We start from the raw sequence: 19,921 nt of genomic DNA on the forward strand, positions 1-19,921 counted from the left end.
ACTATAAGCTCCATGCATTCCAGCCCCTCCACTACATACAGTGCCACCCCCCCACCTCGCCTGCCTGCCTATCCCTCCTGAAGAGTCTGTAACCATCCATCATGGCACACCAGTCACAGGACTCATCCCACCAGGTTTCGCTTATGCCAATAATATCGTATCCCTGGGACTGGGCCAGTGCTTCTAGCTCCTCTTGCTTGTTCCTCATACTGCGCGCATTTGTGTAGAAACACTTCAAATGCGGTTCGTTGTGCCCATCACCTCTTGGAGCAGTTTGAAGAATTTCACTAGCACTCAGCTCTTCGAGCTGTGTCGTGCCATCTCATGTCTTGTCACTGACTAGCCTGGTGTTGCCCCCTTCCCCCTTCCAATCTAGTTTAAAGCCCTGTCAATCAGCCCTGCTAGCTCCTGAGCAAATACCCGTTTCCCTTTCTGGGAAAGTTGCATCCCATTGGAAGTCTGTAGACCTGGTGATGAATAGACCATCCCATGATTGAAAAACCCAAAGTTCCACCAATGACACCAACCTCGGAGCCATGCGTTGATCGTCTGGGTCTGCCTAAACCGTTCAATATTCTTCCCTCCTACTGGAAGGATCGAGGAAAACACTGGGCACCCGATCCTTTAATCACCCTCCCCAAAGCTCTGAAGTCACTTTTGATTGCCTTAGGACTTCTCTTCGTTACCTCCTCACTGCCGACATGGAGAACCAATAGCGGGTAATAGTCCGAGGACTTCACCAGACTAGGGAGTTTTCTAGTGACATCTCTTACCCAGGCCCCAGGGAGGCAGCAGACTTCCCTGTGGGTTGGGTCCGGTCGGCATATGGGACCCTCTGTTCCCCTCAGAAGGGAGTCACCTATGACAAGTACCCTTCTTTTTTTCTTAGCATGAGTGGTTGTGATGGGGGGGGGTAGGCTGCCTAGATGACCCCTCCACCCCAGAAGGACCTACATCCAAATCATCAGTTATCTGCCCAACCAATTCCAGGGCCTCCTATCTGTTGTGTAAGGGCACCTGGGAAGGTGAGGCAGGCTGAGAGCGGATTCATCTGCCCCCCCCCCCCCAAGCAGTAACCTTTTTCCATTCTCCCCTGTCTGCTGGGTGTCCTCCCTCTGTCTGGTGACAAGGGGGTAGGGGGTCCTTTGTCCCTTGCACTGTGGTCGGCTCGTGCATCTGTCTCAGAGATGGTAGAGTTTGATTCCACCAGTCAATCTCCCTTTCTGACTCCCTGATACTCCTCAGCCTGGACACCTCCTCCCGAAGCTCCATCACCAGGCTGAGCAGCTCTTTTACCTGGGCACATCTCCCACAGGTGTGCTCACTGCTGCTGCTGTCAGGTACTGACCTGACACTCAGGCACTCCCTGCAGTCCGGCACCTGGACAGCTGCATGTTCTCTTGAAGGCTCTGTCTGGGTCATCTATTTAGAGACTGCAGTAAATGAAAACGGAATCTGTTTTGTACTGTAGTAAACTTCTGTGATCAGCTTTTTACTGTCAGTCTATGTAAGAGATCTCAATTGCATAGCAATAATTGAATGCTTACATAGATGGGAAAGCTTTGATATGAGAATCTTAACTTTTGTTTTATCTTAGCAACAGGCACTGTCTGCTTCTGTTTTTGTTGTATGAGACTATGTACAGAATCCTGATGTTGGTTATAGCCTTTCACTTGCACTGAAACAAGTAGCTATAGTAAAAACTTAAACCACTGTCTAAATCTGGAATACCTGTGACTCATTAGAAATAAATCACTTGAATCAAACTGCTTTTCACTGTTTCTCAGTGTAAAATCAGTAGTAGTTCATTAATGTAATAAAGGCAGAAAAATAAAATCTCTTCTTTTTAAAGTGTTTTTGTATTTTTGTAGTTTTCAGAGTGAATGGATGCATCCTCAGTTCTATGTACTTAGACTGCACAATGTATATTAGCAGGCAAAATGGAAGTTGCAAGATCAGGTCTCTTCTCTGAAAATCATAGATGTGCTGAATTGATTATGGTTGATAACTTGAGGCATTTTGGTTTCCTCTGACCCATAATAAGTACATTTCTCATTTATCTGAATCTTAGGCGGGAGTTACTTCAGAGAATTCATGTGGTCTGGAATCTAGACATACTTGCACCCCAAAATGAGGGATATAGCAACAAGAGACCAGTTCTTGACAAATAGTTAAATTGGTTTGAGTAATCACTGAGAAAGCTGTTCCAGGTACCATTAGTGATAGGATGATTCCAACTTGACCAATCAGAGCTCTTTCAGAAGAAAAGGAATGTAGATATAAACTTCAGGGAAAAAAAACAATAGAAGGAACATGAAAATAATAATTTAAAAACACCCCAACTTCTCAGCAGCTCCTCATGAGTCATTCTTGGTAGTAATTTTTTTTTTCCTCATCTGTTGATGAGACTGTCCCTTTGGTATTGCTTGACTGCACCAAGTCACGCTTCTCTGCATTCTCTTTGTTGTCTGGCAGCACAGCTAAGTAATCATTCAGGTTTAAGTGGTGATGTCTTGTCACCTCTATGCTGTCCCTTCAAGCCTTTCCAGCTTGTCATCTATCTCTCTCTGTGCCAGTTGTTTCTGTCATCAGTTTTGTCTCATCACTTCTGTTTCTGCATCTCTGTGTTGTTTTTTTTTTTTGTTGTTGTTGTGGTTGTTTCCCTGTCCCCCCATCCCCTTCTGTCATCACTCTGAGGTCCTCTGCCCTCATCCTGGGCTCTGCTATACTGTATTCCTCTGGCTGACTGGTTTTAAGAATGTTGCCCTATTGCCCCAGTGTTATTAAGTGAAAAATGAACATACAGACAGGAAGGGAAGAGCTTGCATCAGGTTGCTTCAGTGGCTGCTGATGTTAAAGTTGCTTATAACTTTTAGGCACTTGTAGCCCTGATCTTCTCTTCAGAGGGTTAGCCAGAACCAAGAATGAGGGAATGGGGCTAAGGAGGTCTACATTTATAGAAGAGAGCTTGTAGGTGGCTATAAGAAAACCTTGTAGTACTATGCAACTAACTTGTTTCCCTAGCCCAGGAAAGGTGTTGAAAAAGTTTACATGCAGTAGAGTATGTTCTTTGTCAATTTAAAATGTGCAGTAAAGCATCAGATGAAAATTTGTGCCCCTATGCGCCATTCCCACAGATGCCCTTCAGCATCCTGTTCTGGAGTCTGGAGATCAAAGGCAACAGTGATAGGGTTGCAACTGTCCATTAGCTGGTTTGGAGTAAGGCTTTGGGAGCAAGTCCTTTAAATTTCTAAAAGAGCAGTAACAAAAGTAAGCAAGCCTTTACTGCACAGTGTAATGGCTTTGACTAAGCAAATACAGTTCAGACCCAGAAGTATAGTAGCAACATCAGTAACCTTCTAACTGGCTGCAAATATTTTTTTTTCAGCTAGCAGGACAGAGCAACAGCAAGATACTTGTATACAGTGGTCCCTGAATAGCCTATCAAATCTGATTAGTCAGAAGACACTATTTTAATTAAACCCTCTTTGGAAAGGAGGTGACGAAATGTGGCTGGCAGCCTGTTCTAGCATTACTGTGTGCAGTGCTTAACAGTTCTATTTGCTGACAGTGCCTTCTGCAGTGCTGGTATCTTAATAAATGCACGCTCACAGTGCATCAGGAAGAGCTAGTGTGCTATAAACTCAAATGCTACCTGAATCTGAAGTGTGACTGTCTCTCTGGAAATGGTGCATTTCATGATTAGCTTGCTAGTGTTTTGCCTTAGCTAGTTCTGTAGTTAAAATAAGGTGTTGCATATGGCAGAGGGATCATTTTTCCCACTGTACCTTGAAGTTAATGCAAGTGCCTGGTCTGCACTAGGATTTTACTACAGGATTGCCAACAAAAGCAAGATACTTACTGCTTATGTAGGGTATTTTGACACCGGGGACACATCCAAGGCTTTATGCAGCTCCAGATTGATACACTACTGCAAAACTCCCTGAATGCTAGACGTGCACATCTTTGGTTCTGCAGGATTCGTACGCATTGCTACTAATGTCCCTGGAGCAAATTGATAGTGTCATGGTAACTTAGTGTTCAGTTACCTAAGATGAGCGTGTGAGATGGTAAACTTAGTATGTCCTTGCAATGACCTGCTGGAGAGGGGATATAAATTATCATTCTAAAAATGATCTCTCTGAATTTTCTTTTCAATGTCCTTTATGTAGGTACAGTCTGGAGTGAGCTGCTTCTGGTAAATGAGGTAGACAGCATAAACTCTATTGCCTATAGATAACTGGTACTGCATTGAAAAAACTTCCTTGTCAGTTGAGTTGCCAAACTGAGAAGGTTACTTCCTCTCATCAGAAGTTTTGAAATCCTTTTGAAAAGAAGCACTCACTTTCCAGTCTGAGGTAGTAACTAGAAGAAAGACTAACTCTGAGAAATTAAAGGAAGTATGTAGAGGCCTTGTCCCTAGTTCAGCTCTATTGTAATAGTAGTGGATGATGGGCAGCCATAGTACATGCTTGCAGGTGGTGCCTCAGTCTCTGGTGACATACAGAGGACTGGTGAGGTATGCGAAGGCTGTATGATTTAACGTGTGGCCTGGCTTTTTCAATAATAACAAATCAAGTTGACATCTGAATTGCTACTCTCATACAGTGGAACTGGCAACATAGTGTTGTCCGAAAAGTGGATTTGTGGCCTGGTGTGCAATGAGTCAGTTGTCACACACTCAGGAGAGACATTGCTTATTTATTTCAGGTTTGTGCAAGCCTGGGTGCTCGGTGGGTTCCCACAAATCAAGCAACCGGCTTGGTTACAGTCTCTTCAATATTTATATCTTCTGATTACATAATGTTATATTATATCTGCCTCCCTAATACATATGTAGGTATATCTAATAATTATTCAGTAGGTTATGTAACTATTTAGGTTAATTACAGGTCAGTTTTTACTGCGTATGCGGGAGGGTCTCTGGGGGTCCATGGTGGTCGTTTGGGGATGTTGACCCTTCCTCTTTTTAACAATAGCTTATTTAAAGTCAATTTCATTTGTTTGTTACCAAGCATGCAACAAAGTAAGCACTGTCCAAATGACTGGTGTTTGTTTCTGTTGCTTAGAATTGGTTCTGCTTGGCCTTAAAAAGCCAATACATTACATGACTCCATACTTTCTAAAAGTTGATTAGCTTAGTTTATGATTAATATTGTAACTAACTCAAATTTTAAATTACAATTTAAGCCTTTGATATCAATTTCCCCCCTTTGAGACTTACAATGATATACATTTTAAGTCTCACATTAATCCTTTACATGTCCTTATTCTACATGTTGTATAATTCAGTATATGCCACTAAGTCATTAAAATTATAAACAATAAAGCAAACAAAAATACTTGTTTTAACCAATTTAAATTAGGGAGCCATGAAGTCAGCCAAGAGAGGTCCAATCCTTCTTGTTCTGAGAATTTAGAGGCCAATTCTTTCAACTGTTGAATCTTTTTTTCTACTAACTGTGAATTGTCAGTAAGATTAAAACAACACATTCCTCTGAATTCTTCACAACCATGATTATGTCTAAGTAGTAGGTAATCTATTGCTGCTCTATTTTCAAGAGTAGCTTCTCTTATCTGAGTCATTTTTAACAACTTGGCAAAGGTTGAATTTGGTATTTAACTTGATTATAACTATTATCCCAAGTAAAATTATAAAAAATACAAATAATAGACAATCCTTGAATACAATCTAGATGTACAAATGATTCAGCAGCATTCCAAGGACCATTCATTAATTGCGCTTTAAGGTTATCTGTAATGGTCCTTTTGGCACAGATGTCCACAGTTCAGGAGGATTCTTTTTCACTCTGGTGTAATGAGTCCAGGAGTCAATTCCCTGTAACTTCACAGCAGCATTAGTAGTCAATAATACTAAGTAAGGTCCTTTCCACCTTTCAGTCAATGGTTTTTCCTTCCAAGTCTGTAAGTACTCCCATTCTCCAGGTTTGAATGAATGTAGCGGTGAATCCAAAGGCACAGGGTTTCTTATTTGGATGTACCTGTGGAGAGAGGAGAGCACTCTTGTCAAAGACAAGAGATAATCACAAAGTATTTGATTACCTTTCAAATGCTTTTGGTTCTCTTTGCCAGTCAGGTTTATAGTGTTTTCCATATAGAATTTCAAAAGGACTAACACCTTCTCTAATTCTAGGAGTTATTCTACTTCTCAGTAATGCCAAAGGTAAAATCTCAATTCACTTCATATGCATTTCTTGGCACAATTTACTAATTTGTCTCTTCATAGTCTGATTCATTCTCTCTACCTTTCCACTTGATCGAGGTCTCCATGGAGTGTATAAGTCCCATTTTATTTGTAAAAACTTAGACACTCCTTGGACTATTTCTGCCACAAAGTGAGGTCCCCTGTCTGAAGAGAACCCTTCTGGTACCCCAAATCTCAGTATAATCTCTTTTAACAGAACCTTTATTACTTCTCTAGCCTTATTGGTGCGACACGAGATAGCTTCAGGCCATCCTGAAAAGGTATCCACAATTACCAGCAAATATTTATATCACAGAATCACAGAATGTTAGGGATTGGAAGGGACCTCGAAAGATCATCTAGTCCAATCCCCCTGCCAGAGCAGGATTGCCTAGACCATATCACACAGGAACGCGTCCAGGCGGGTTTTGAATGTCTCCAGAGAAGGAGACTCCACAACCTCTCTGGGCAGCCTGTTCCAGTGTTTGGTTACCCTCACCGTAAAGAAGTTTTTCCTCATATTTATGTGGAACCTCCTGTGTTCCAGCTTGCACCCGTTGCCCCTTGTCCTGTCAAGGGATGTCACTGAGAAGAGCCTGGCTCCATCCTCATGACACTTGCCCTTTACATATTTATAAACATTAATGAGGTCACCCCTCAGTCTCCTCTTCTCCAAGCTAAAGAGACCCAGCTCCCTCAGCCTCTCCTCATAAGGGAGATGTTCCACTCCCTTAATCATCTTTGTGGCTCTGCGCTGGACTCTCTCTAGCAGTTCCCTGTCCTTCTTGAACTGAGGGGCCCAGAACTGGACACAATATTCCAGATGCGGCCTCACCAGGGCAGAGTAGAGGGGGAGGAGAACCTCTCTCGACCTGCTAACCACACCCCTTCTAATACACCCCAGGATGCCATTGGCCTTCTTGGCCACAAGGGCACACTGCTGGCTCATGGTCATCCTGCTGTCCACTAGGACCCCCAGGTCCCTTTCCCCTACGCTGGTCTCCAACAGGTCTGCCCCCAACTTGTACCGGTACATGGGGTTGTTCTTGCCCAGATGCAGGACTCTACACTTGCCCTTGTTATATTTCATTAAATTTCTCCCCGCCCAACTCTCCAGCCTGTCCAGGTCTCTCTGAATGGCTGCGCAGCCTTCCGTTGTGTCAGCCACTCCTCCCAGTTTGGTGTCATCAGCGAACTTGCTGACAGTGCACTCTATTCCCTCATCCAAGTCATTAATGAATATATTGAATAGAACTGGTCCCAGTACCGACCCTTGAGGGACTCCGCTAGACACAGGCCTCCAACTGGACTCTGTCCCATTGACTACCATATCCATTACAATTAGGTAATTCAGAAAAATCAATTTGCCAGTTTTGTCCGGGTGTAATGCCTCTTTTTACCTCTCCAGGAGGGGGTCTTTTTTGAATTTTAGGATTGCTTCTCAAACAAATTTCACATTTCTGCACAATGCTTTTAGCCATTAGAAACATATTCATTCCTATAGCATATCATTTTATCATTTCAAGTAAAGCCTCAGTTCCCATATGGGTACCGTTATGTGTCCTTTCCATTAATTCCTTCATTATAGGCGGAGTCACCACACACTGTCCTGTTGGAGTCACCCACCATCCTTCAAGTGTCTTCTTACATTTTAACAACTCTGTGAGCTTATTCTCTTTTCCAGTGTATACAGGAACTTCAATTTTTAAAGCTTTCTCTGGGATCAATGATGCCATGTTCGCTAATAAAGCCACCCTTTCTGCAGTCTTGTCGGCTTTTCTATTTCCTTTAACCACATTGGTGTGCCCAGACTGATGTGCTTTGCAATGAATAACTGCTATCTTCCTAGGCTTATTAACTGCCTCCAGCAGTTTCATGATTTCTTTTCCATATTTTATGGGGTTCCCTTGTGAGGATAACAATCCTCTTTCTTTCCAGATTGCACCATGAGCATGCATTACCCCAAAAGCGTGTTTTGGATCAGTATATACATTAGCTCGCTTTCCATCTGATAATTCTAAAGCCTGAGTCAAAGCAATTAATTCAGCCTTCTGAGCTGATGTATTCACAGGCAGTGGCTTTGCTTCTATTTCTTTTTCCAAGGTTACAACAGTGTATCCAGCCTTTCGTTCTCCTTTAATCATGAAGCTGCTCCCATCAGTGAATATTTCCCAATCGGGATGTTGTAATGGGGTGTCTCTTAAATCTGGGCAGCTAGAATATACTTGTTCAATAGTCTGTAAGCAGTCATGTGCCAATTCCTCTGTTTCCCGCAGGGGTAGTGACAATGCTGGACTTAAGGTACTGGATGTTCTCATCACTATGTCCTCTTGTTCCAGCAATATTGCTTGATATTGCACCTTCTTTGCCATAGTTTCAGTTCTTTTGCTAATGCATTACCAAAAATGGTAGGACTGTTCTTAAATCCTTAGGGAAGCACTGTCCAGCATAGCTGCATTTTGCATCCCGTTGTAGGACTTTCCCATTCGAAGGCAAACAACTTTTGATTCTGTTCCTCCAGGGGAATACAAAAAAAGGCATCCTTTAAATCCAAAATTGTAAAATAAACATTAGAATCGGCTATGGTGGTCAGTAGAGTATACAGGTTTGGCACCACAGGGTGAACATCAATCGCTATTTGATTAATAGCCCTTAAATCTTGTACTAGGTGATTGTCCTGGTTTTGTGAGGATGAAATTTATAGAATCAGTTTTCTGTCACATTTTGTTTCAGTTTGTGGCCAGCTGTGGTATGGTGATCAAGGCCCTCAGCAGTTAAACCCAGGGCAGCTGACCCAGGCTGGCCCACAGGTGTGTTCTTGTAATATTAATGTCAGGTTCACTATAAATGGGAAAGCTTGCTGGGGAGGCATGGGGCTTTTTTCCTGATTGTTGTTCCTGGAGGGACTTGTCACCCCTCTGTGGGCTAAGTATAATTTTGTGTCTTTTGTATTAGCATTGATATTGGTTTTCTTATTTTATTAAATCTGTTTCAGTTTCAACCCACGAGTCTCCCTCCTTTTCCCAATTCCCTTTCTCAGCTAGGGAGGGGTGGAGGGGTCATTGGGTGATAGAACAACTGCTTATTGTTTAGCCCTGGGTGTGGGCTAAAACAAAGACAGCAATATTCCTGAGAGTGTGGCCTTTTAACAGGCAGAAGGGGAGTTTTATACTCAGATTGGCATTCTTGTAACAGTCTATATTTCAAAAAGTTATTAATTATAGGCTCTAATCCAATATGAGCTTCTAGCTTCATGGGATGTTGTTTTCATCTTATTGGTTTTGCTCCCTGCTTTAGTTCTACTTTTACTGGTTTGGCAGATTTGGCTATTCCAGGCTTTTCTGTTGCCCACGCAAAGGGGACTACTGCATCCATAATTTCAGAGGGGGTTTCAGTGTTGTTCTTCATGTCCTTGATTCCTGTAACATATAAACTTGTGCTTCCCTGGCATTATTTTGAGGAATATGTACTTGAATTTTATTTGTATCAAAAGTTATTTGTGCTCCCAATTTATTCAGTAAATCCTGTTCCATTAGAGGTAATGGGTGTTTTGGCATATATAAAAACTCATGGGTCAATATTCTATTTCCAATTTTGCACATCATGGGCTGGAAAAAGGGTTTAGTCTCTTGTTTTTCTGTGGCACCAACCACTGACATAGAAAATTTACTCATGGGTCCTTTGCAACTATTTAATACTAAGTTGCCCCTGTGCCTACTAAGAAATTAACAATTTCATTCCCCAGCTTGACAGGAATCAAGGGCTCGGCTGGGGAATTAAATTTTTCAGTCCCCATCAATCAGAATCTTCTGTGCCAATCATCAGTGTATCTGCCTCAGGAACAGGAACAGAGGGAGGTGACTGAGTTGGTTTTCTTTTTGGACACTCATTCTTCCAATGTCCCTTTTCTTTACAAATTGCACATTGGTCAAACCCCAAAGGGGTTCTGTCTCCGATATTTCTTCCTGCTCCTTGTCCTCTCCCACATCCCCGTCCTCTTGAGAAGCCTCTTCTCCTAGAGGATATTTGTGCTTGAGTAAATGCTGCTGCTGAAATTGCAGCTTTTTGTTTCTGATCTTTCAGTTTTTCTTTCTGTTTTTCCTTTTTTTTCTCATTCCTCTCTATTATTGTAAACTTTATAAGCAATTTCAATTAGCTGTGATATTGTCATTCCAGACATAGCATCTACCTTCTGTAACTTTCTTCTTATATCTGGTGCTGATTGTCCTACAAAGAGTGTTGGAAATGTTACTTTATTAGCCTCATCCTCTGGGTCTAAATCTATCCATTTTTGAGCAGTCTCGCACAATCTTTCATAGAAGGTAGAGGGGTCCTCATTTTTGCCCAGCACCACTTGATATAATTTTGCAAGGTTTTTTTAGGTCTAGGTACCCCGTGTTTTACTCCATGTAGAATTAACTGTTGGCATTGTTTAATCATTAATTGCCCCGCTTCTGTATTCGGATTCCGATTGGGTTCTTGCGTGGGCATAAAACGATCTGGCCCATCCCTTGTATTTAATGTCATATTTTCCTCCTGGGCTTTTTCTAATACCATTCATTTTTCTTCAGGAATGAATAAGGTGTTCATTTGTATATTCATTTGTATATCTTTCTGAGGAGAAGAAACAGGACTCCACACAATCCAATGTGGATCAAAGTGAAGACGCTTTATTAAGCACAGGCTGTCCCTTTTATACATTTGTACTTTCCCTGTCTGCATGCATGTGCATTGCTATTGGTTAATATTACTGTCCACGCTTCAAGCACACTCTTCTTTGATGTGTTGATTGGTTACTGCTCTGCCACTGGTCCTTTTTTGATTGGCTCCATCAGTTCCTGTTTCTTCTCCTCCGTGTTTGGCTCCCACTGGCTACTCCCTCAATTCTTGTTTGCTCAACTGCTGTTTTTCCTCATTTCTTCTCTCCAAGGTCGGCTTGTTGACACTAACTACATGACTCTTGTCACGCAGCTAGGCCCTCACTCCATACTCTCATACTTCTGGCTCATTACATGACCATTCTCCTCCAGAAACCCCTCTACATATTTTCAATCAGGATTATGATTCTCAGTTGTCATTTGTAATGCTCAATAAACTTTTTTGGAGTTGTCCCGATATGACCCAGCAGATTCCTTCCAATTCATTCAGTCTGAGGTAGAAAATGGTACCTTTATTTGTACTGGCATTCCATCCGGTCCCACTGCCTCCTGTAAGGGAGCCTGAAGAACTGGATTTGGCTGTACTCTATCTGGTCTGTCTGTCTCCTGTAAGGGAGCCTGAAGGACCGGATTTTGCTGAGCACGAGTTCTGCCCGCAATCGGGCTAAATCCTTCATTTCCCCTTCCCCGAGAACTGTCATTTTGAGAACCGTTATCCTGTTTATTGCCAAAAGAAACCCACAACTGTATATCATCTTCCTCATCATCCACTTTTATACAGCATTTCCCAATACTACAAGCGGAACAACAAGAAGGTAATTTCCCTTTCTCTTCCATCATCATTAAAACATTTGAATCGGATACCAACAATTTACACTGCCTTCTCATTTCATGATCATTTATTAAGGAAAAGAACAAATCTATGTATGGGATCTCATCCCATTTATCTTGCCTTCTACAGAATAACATAAGTTGTAAAATAGTATTATAATTCAAAGTTCCCATTTCTGGCTATTTTTACCCATCTTCCAATTTATACTTTGGCCACCATTGACTGTAGTATTCCCTTAATTTTCTTTTTGTCAGTGGATCTGTACCAAACTTATTCCAATATTTCAGGATGCATCCTAATGGAGCGCAAAGGGGAAATTCAGCGGACTGTCCTGCCCATTGTCCTGCTCCCATATTGTTACCCAAAAAGAATGTTCTTACCCACACTTTCATGCACTCCAGTTATTGTCAAGCATGCACAAATGTACCTTTTATCCTTTATACAATTTTCTACCTATTATACCCCCCTTGCAATGTCTCTATTTCACACGTTGCATCTTTGAGTTGCTTACCTGCTCTGCACGGGGAGAGTACTCGCAGAGTCCATGAACAAACAGGTCGGTGCGCGCTGGAATCCGAAGAGCAGCTTCTCCGCCACCGGTAGCCAGCAAGTTGATCTGGGCAAGGCTTTCACGGCTGTCCCATCTGGGTTGCCAGAAAACTGTTGTCCGAAAAGTGGATTTGTGGCCTGGTGTGCAATGAGTCAATTGTCACACACTCAGGAGAGACATTGCTTATTTATTTCAGGTTTGTGCAAGCCTGGGTGCTCGGTGGGTTCCCACAAATCAAGCAACCAGCTTGGTTAGTCTCTGTCCAAATGACTGGTGTTTGTTTCTGTTGCTTAGAATTGGTTCTGCTTGGCCTTAAAAAAACAATACATTACATGACTCCATACTTTCTAAAAGTTGATTAGCTTAGTTTATGATTAATATTGTAACTAACTCTCTTAAATTTTAAATTACAGTTTAAGCTTTTGATATCAATTGCAGCTTGTCTGACAGTGTGATTGGGTCTGAAAGGTGCAGCCTATTTCATGTGCTATAGCCTGCGGTCTGGTCTCCTTCTCTGCGGCACTGGGACTAATAAAGCTCATTCAGCTCTAGTAGTTGACGTGCAACTGTAATGGGTGGTCTTGTGGCTTTGCCCTTGACAGCCTTCCTGAGATGGTAGGCTTGGCACTGTTTCACCTCATTTTTCTTCCATCTTTGAAGCTGCAATGTTTTGTTCGCTTCTGAGAAGCAGTTGCCAGCTAGTGACAAAACCAGTTCTCTAGCTTAGTGGAGTGGTTTTGGACGTAATGCCAATGTTGAGAGAGATGGTGACATATGCTGAGAAGAACCTGACAAACATCGAGCAGAATAACACACGACTTCTATGTACAAGGTACACCTAGAGTTGCCCAGTATGACTTGCTTCCCCATAGCCTACTGTCTGCTTGCTGTGTTTCATGAAGTCTGGTTGCACCCGGGTAATCTTCGTACATCTTTGACTTTAGCCACGTGTTGAATTCCCATTAGCCAGTAGGGTTGGTTCACCTATTGATTTCAATGTAATGTTGAAAGGGACCTTTGCACAGCAAAAGATACTTTCATAAAGTACTTGAAACTAGCTCTTCCTGACCCCAGACATGTCAGCAGCTGCCAGAAGGAATAGCTAAGCTGTCTGTGTAATCTTCACTTTATGATGCCATTCCTTAAAGGTAACGTTTGCAGTTCGAATTCGCAATGGAAACAGTGAGGCTAAGAGTAAGATCTCGATTGGGGAATGATGGGTGTGAATGTTGGATCTGTTCCAAGTTGTGCTTTGAGCGCTGTCTGCTGCTGGTGGGGGTGTACCAGGTTTTTGAAGAATGGCTGTTGGGCATTTCAGTCTATGAGCTGGAGGACTTCAGAAACAAAGGGCAACTCTGGTTCTTTGTCATGTATAATGTCAAAGGAGGACTTAAAAATTCAGTTATTTGAAGAATTATGCTGTGGTGTCTTGAGAAAGATCTTGTGATGTACTTCTAAGCTAGCAAAAGAACCAGTTATGTTATTGAACATACCATAAGCATCCTGGAGCAGGGTTTTAGCTGACAGCTCTTTTCTTAGGACAGGCCTGCTTTGTGTTAAAAACTGGCTAGGCGCTTCTGTGTTTAACATCTTGGCCATGTAGGATTTGTATCCAAATTTTAAAAGCTGTTAGTAAAATTCTGTGGGCAGTGGATGAGGACTATTGTTAGCATTGTTTTCTTGTGTGTATCCGAAAATATCTTCCTAATGGTACCATTTATTGTATACCTGTATTGTTATCTGTGCGTTACCCAATGTGTCTAGACAAGTGCCACGCTGGCTAACTGACTGCATACCCAATATGATAGTATCCCTTTTTAGAGCAACAGGGATTAAACTGAAGAGAATCAGTGTGGTATTTCCAGTAGGAAGGGTATTCTTAATGCCAGGGGAGGCAGGGTGTGCTCCATGCAGCTGGGACGGAGTGGCCTCTGAGCACTGTAATCTGGAATTCTCTGCCTTCCTGATCAACCTGGCTGGTTCTCGGCTCTGATTTTTCTTTTTCTTCATTTTGCCATTTAGATTGTCAGACCCTGGGCTAAGTTATTTGTCTGCTCAGTCAATTCTCAGAGCTATAAAATAAGTTTGCTTATCTATCTTGGGAACAGGATAAGTGTCTGCAACATGTCCCATAATCTAGAGATAAGATGCTGTAGAACTGCATAGGCTTATGCTGTGCTACATGTATAAAGTTGTTAAAGCTGTTTTAAAATGTTTTTCAGGTTCTAAATGGCTTCTAAGAAGTTGGGATCTGACTCTCATGGTAAGTGAAATTTGGTATCCTTGTCTCTTCAATAGGATGAATCCTGCTATTGCTGCTGACTAATGTCCCAGCCTAGACAGTCCATAGAGACTAATCTGTTTAGCCTCTGAGTAGTTTTTTCTTAGGAATGAAGTGCCTTGGCTTACTTCTTGCATAGTTGCTTGCTGATGCTGTGCCTGTTCTCTGGTTAAACTGAAATTCAGCCTGTGACTGTTCCCCACTCCTTCATGGCAGAATAATACCTCCCACTTCCCCCTTCAAAATCAAAGCTGAACTGCAGTTGTGATACTAATATGATGTTTGCTGAAGTGGATGCTAGATCTGTAGCTCCTTTCTATGGAAGTCACATGAGAAGTTGGATTGAAAGTAAAGCTTTTAATATATCATTGAGCTATGCTTGCCTTTTGCTCAGCAGTGATTTTTTTTTCCTAAATTGGACTAATCTGGTTCAGCAGACAAGTGAAGAAGAGAATATCTTCTACATTTGAGATGTGTAGTATCATACAGGTGATTGGTATAATAAAAATTATTTGCCTGTATATGTGCTTATCTTTTAGAAAATGGGGTGTAATTTGAAGGATTAATATTTTTGTGGAACATTAAAGTTCAGTTTGTTGTATGTAATGTAGCTTCCATGGGGAAATGGTTAGAGACCTGCTATGCCACTTAGACATGTATAAGTCTATGGGGCTGGATGGGTTCCACCCAAGGGTACTGAGGGAGCTGGCAGAAGTGCTCATCAAGCCACTTTCCATCATTTATTAGCAGTCCTGGCTGACCGGGGAGGTCCCAGGGGACTGGAAGTTAGCAAATGTGATGCCCATCTACAAGAAGGGCCGGAAGGAGGATCTGGGAAACTATAGGCCTGTCAGTCTGACCTTGGTGCCGGGGGAGGTTATGGAGCAGATCATCTTGAGTGCCATCACGCGGCACGTACAGGACAACCAGGCGATCAGGCCCGGTCAGCATGGGTTTACGAAAGGCAGGTCCTGCTTGACTAACCTGATCTCCTTCTATGACAAGATGACCCGCTTACTGGATGAGGGAAAGGCTGTGGGTGTTGTTTACCTGGACTTTAGTAAAGCCTTTGACACAGTCTCCCACAGCATTCTCCTGGAGAAACTGACTGCTCATGGCTTGGACAGGCATACGCTTCACTGGGTAAAGAACTGGCTGGATGGCCGGGCCCAAAGAGTTGTGGTGAATGGAGTTAAATCCAGTTGGTGTCCGGTCACAAGTGGTGTTCCCCAGGGCTCAGTGCTGGGGCCAGTTCTCTTCAATATCTTTATCAATGATCTGGATGAGGGGATCGAGTGCACCCTCAGGATGTTTGCAGATGACACCAAGTTGTGTGGGAGTGTTGATCTCCTGGAGGTCAGGAAGGCTCTGCAGAGGGATCTGGACAGGTTGGATTGATGGGCTGAGGCCAACTGTATGAGGTTCAACAAGGCCAAGTGTCGGGTCCTGCACGTGGGGCACAACAACCCCATGTGAAGTAAGGGGAAAAACGGGGGGGCGTGCTCGTGGGTGCTGGGCGACGGTCCGGAGTAAACTACACGATCTCAATGTGAGTATGGAAGCTTCTCGTTTATTCGCAAAGCATGCCGCGAATATATAGGCGGTAACCTGAGTACATGCTAATCACGCGCCCCGATCGCACTTGTGATTGGTCTATGGATTTACATACTCGGAGCTCTGGACTTAACTCTTGCGTAGCTCAAAGCCTGGGTTGCTCAGACTGCTCAGTGGCACAAGATCGTGCCCCTTCTCGCTTATCCAAACCTCTACAATTCCCCCTTCTTGTTTGTGAGCAAGCCAGGCCTGATTTACAAGTTTCATTAACACTTTCTGCAAAGAAGAAAATGAACATGGTAACATTAACAAGATAACTGCAATCACAAAAACTCTCGTAAGAACCATTTTTACCAGTTCCATCACCCATCCGATTTCTCGTGGAGGTGTGGTTTTACTGATCGGCTCGGCACCCAAAGTGGTCCCTGGTCGGTGGCCACGCACATATATCCCCGGCCACTAAGGATCACTGGCACCGGTCCTTTCCACTCCCCTGTAGCAGGTTCCCGATAAATCACCTGTAACTGAGGTATAATGGTGTTGTTATTAAATTTCAACTGCTGGTGATGTACAACAACCAGTGGTTCTTCTCGGTCCCCTGTTAAACACAGAAAATTCAAAGTAAACAACACTTTATGCAACCGCGATGTTGGATCAGTATCTACCTCCTTCTGTCTCCTTAAATATTCCTTTATGGTTCTATGGGTGCGTTCGATGATCCCTTGACCTGTCGGGGAGTGTGGTATACCAGTAACATGTTTCACTCCCCAGCGTGTTAAAAATACATGAAACTTTTGGCTGGTGTATGCTGGCCCATTATCTGTTTTGATCTGTTCTGGCACCCCCATAATGGCAAAACATGCCAACAAATGTTTACAAACCTGTTGCGCCTTTTCTCCGGACATTGCAGATGCCCAGATTAACCTCGAGAAAGTATCTACTGTGACATGTACATATCTTTGTCTCCCAAACTCCGGAATATGTGTTACATCCATCTGCCATAGCTCAAGTGCTGCCAAGCCCTTCGGGTTTACACCAATACCAATGCCTGGTCCCTGAGCCCCACACCTCGGACATGCTTGAACAATAGATTTTGCCTCATTTTCTGTTATTCCAAATTGTCTCTGTATTCCTTTTGCATTTTGATGGAAATGCTCATGACTTTGGCTTGTTGAAATTTGTCTAAAGGAGGAATATGGCAAGCAGGACTAACCAGAGAGTCTGCCACCTGATTGCCCTTCCCCAAACCAAGATCCCATTGATGACTCCATACATGTATTATGCAACAAGGCACACTGCGTTGTCGCATAATAGACCGTAATTGCAAGAATAACTGCCCAAGGCGGGGATTTTGTGTGTTTCGGAGCAATGCCTCCTCCAATCGTGGGATGACACCTGCTATGTACATAGAATCTGTGACTATATTTATAGCCCCATCCAGCCAATTTGTTAAGGCCCAGCCTACGGCAGATAGTTCCAGAGTCTGTAAGGTATCATCGGTCTGACCATACAGCATGTGGTGTACCCAATCCCCTTTTTCCTGCCACACACACACCGCTTTGTGCTGTTTCTTTCCCGCATCTGTATAGACCGTTAACCCTTCCACTATTGGTGTTTTCTGTACTTTAGATTTTTCTATCCATTGATTTTTCTGTAATATCTGCCATAATTTGCCTTTCGGTTGCTGTGAATGGACTCTTCCTTCGTACCCCAAAAACGCCTCCTGAATGGGTCGAGAATTACGGAACCACCATTCTAGGTCTACAGCATTAACAGGAATACTAATATCCGCTGGATCCAGTCCCGTTAATTCTATAATCCGAGATCTACCCTTTCTCACTAGTTCCCCTATGGCTTCTGGTCTAGTCTGTATGCTTGTCTTCGGTTGTACACTAAGGAATACCCATTCCAACACCCAAAAAGCTTCATCTTTATCGTGGCATTGGTTGTAGCCCTGGGGGAGTTCCCCCTTTTTGTTTTGCCACTGACAAATGACACCACAAACCATATTTTCACTGTTAATTACAAGCAGAGACACAGGTAGTTCACGAATGCGTCGCAAGGACCATGCAGTTTGTAATTTGGCGATGATTGACCGCAACGCGCTTTGTTGAGTCTCAGACAGCTGTATGGTGTCAGCAGGGTGTGATCGTCGCAGCAGTTCGGTGAGGGGGGCAATCTCGGTGTTCGAGATACCAACACAGTTACGGACCCACTGAATATCTCCGAGAAGTGTTTGTACATCCTTCAGGTTCTTCAGATCTGTATGTAGCTCCACCTTTTGAGGCTGGATTTGAGCATCTGAAATTGTCCATCCTAAGTATTTCCAGGGATCAGTTCGTTGAATCTTTTCTGGTGCAATCACGAGACCTTTCTCCGCCAACGTTGTTGTTAGTTTGTGGAGACTTTCTTCTGAAAAAGGATCGGCCTGACATAACAAAATATCGTCCATATAATGATAGATGATAGTCTGTGGCCATAGCTGGCGCAATGGTTTCAGTGCCCATGCCACATAAAGCTGACATAAGTAGGTGAATTTTTCATGCCCTGCGGTAGAACTACCCATTCATACCTCTGAGCTGGTTCCGCTTTGTTGATAACAGGAATAGAAAAGGCAAACCTCATGGTGTCCTGAGGATGTAAAGATATGGTGAAAAAACAGTCCTTCAAGTCTACAATCAATATATGCCATCCTGCTGGTAACATGTTAGGTGACGGAATACCTGGTTGCAATGCTCCCATTGCTTGCATTTGCTCATTAATTTTCCGTAAATCATGTAATAATCTCCACTTTCCACTTTTCTTAGGGATGACAAAAATGGGTGTATTCCAAGGACTAACTGAGGGTTTGATATGTCCTGCTTTTAACTGTTCCTCCACCAGTCCCTTAGTAATCTGCATTCACTCTTCAGTCATAGGCCACCTCAAAGCAGTTGTAACATTAGGTTGGTCAATTTAAATACTGTGGCTCCCTGTTGGATATACACACAATCTTTACACCCAAACATTAATGCATACAAAGCAACAAGGCATTGTTAAATAAATCAGCAACAAGTTAATTACTGCAACTTAGGCCCTGTGACCAATTACACATGATTAAAATTACTTCCCACATTCACATCCACAGTACTCCTCCACCATTTAACATCTCAACCAAAACCTTACACATGTAAAACATTCACTAACAGGCAAAAAAAAAGTACTAAACCTGTATATTTAGTATTGCTACAGCGTCTGATTTTACTCCATACTGGGTAACTGCAGCTTTTGTTTGTTAAAGAATTTTCCAATCACGTGGTTCCCAAGTAGCTACTCCATTCTGTTGTAGCACTGGAAAAGCTCCTACTCCTCCTAGATCTGCAGCTGCACTCCAGTGTCCTCCTAATATGGCATCACGAATCACCCCACTCCACCTCGGTGCCCTAGGTGCAGGTGGAAGCGGAGCATCCCTGGAGTTGTCTCTGTTTTGTAATCCAGGAGCGGATGCTCTTAATTCGGGTCGCTGTACCTTTAAATCCTGTAATTCCCACAAAACCTGTTGCAGGAGACTTGTGACATCCGTCTCCGGGTTCCCACAGTCAGGTGGTGTAGATGCCGTCGATCTTGATTGACAGGGCGAGGGCGGAAGGGGCGGGTACTCCGGCGGCGCGGAGGGGATGAGGCCCCCCGCCTCTCCGCCGGCCAGCTGCGCAGCGTCCGGAAGAGCTGACCACCCCTCCCCCTCCTGTTTCCACTCTCTTTGCCATGCGGTCCTAGGAGCACCACGTGGTTCTTTGTTCGCAACCTCCTCCTCTAAATTCTTGCTGCGCCATTTCTCCCGGGAGTTCGCCGCTTCTACCGC

General features: G+C 43.3%; 1 protein-coding gene across 3 annotated transcripts in view; it reads left to right on the plus strand.

Annotated features, from left to right (window-relative positions):
* The window catches only part of UBAP1 (ubiquitin associated protein 1), a 64,720-nt gene that overhangs the window by 27,418 nt on the left and 17,381 nt on the right, over positions 1 to 19,921 (plus strand). For all 3 annotated transcript variants that reach the window (XM_068424445.1, XM_068424444.1, XM_068424443.1), the window contains one exon: positions 14,468 to 14,508. In XM_068424445.1, the coding sequence (XP_068280546.1) occupies positions 14,475 to 14,508 (34 nt within the window). In that variant the 5' untranslated portion in view covers positions 14,468 to 14,474. The remainder of the gene's footprint in view (positions 1 to 14,467; positions 14,509 to 19,921) is intronic.

This window comes from Nyctibius grandis (genome assembly GCF_013368605.1).
Source record: "Nyctibius grandis isolate bNycGra1 chromosome W unlocalized genomic scaffold, bNycGra1.pri SUPER_W_unloc_2, whole genome shotgun sequence".
In the NCBI taxonomy this organism is placed as follows: domain Eukaryota; kingdom Metazoa; phylum Chordata; class Aves; order Nyctibiiformes; family Nyctibiidae; genus Nyctibius; species Nyctibius grandis.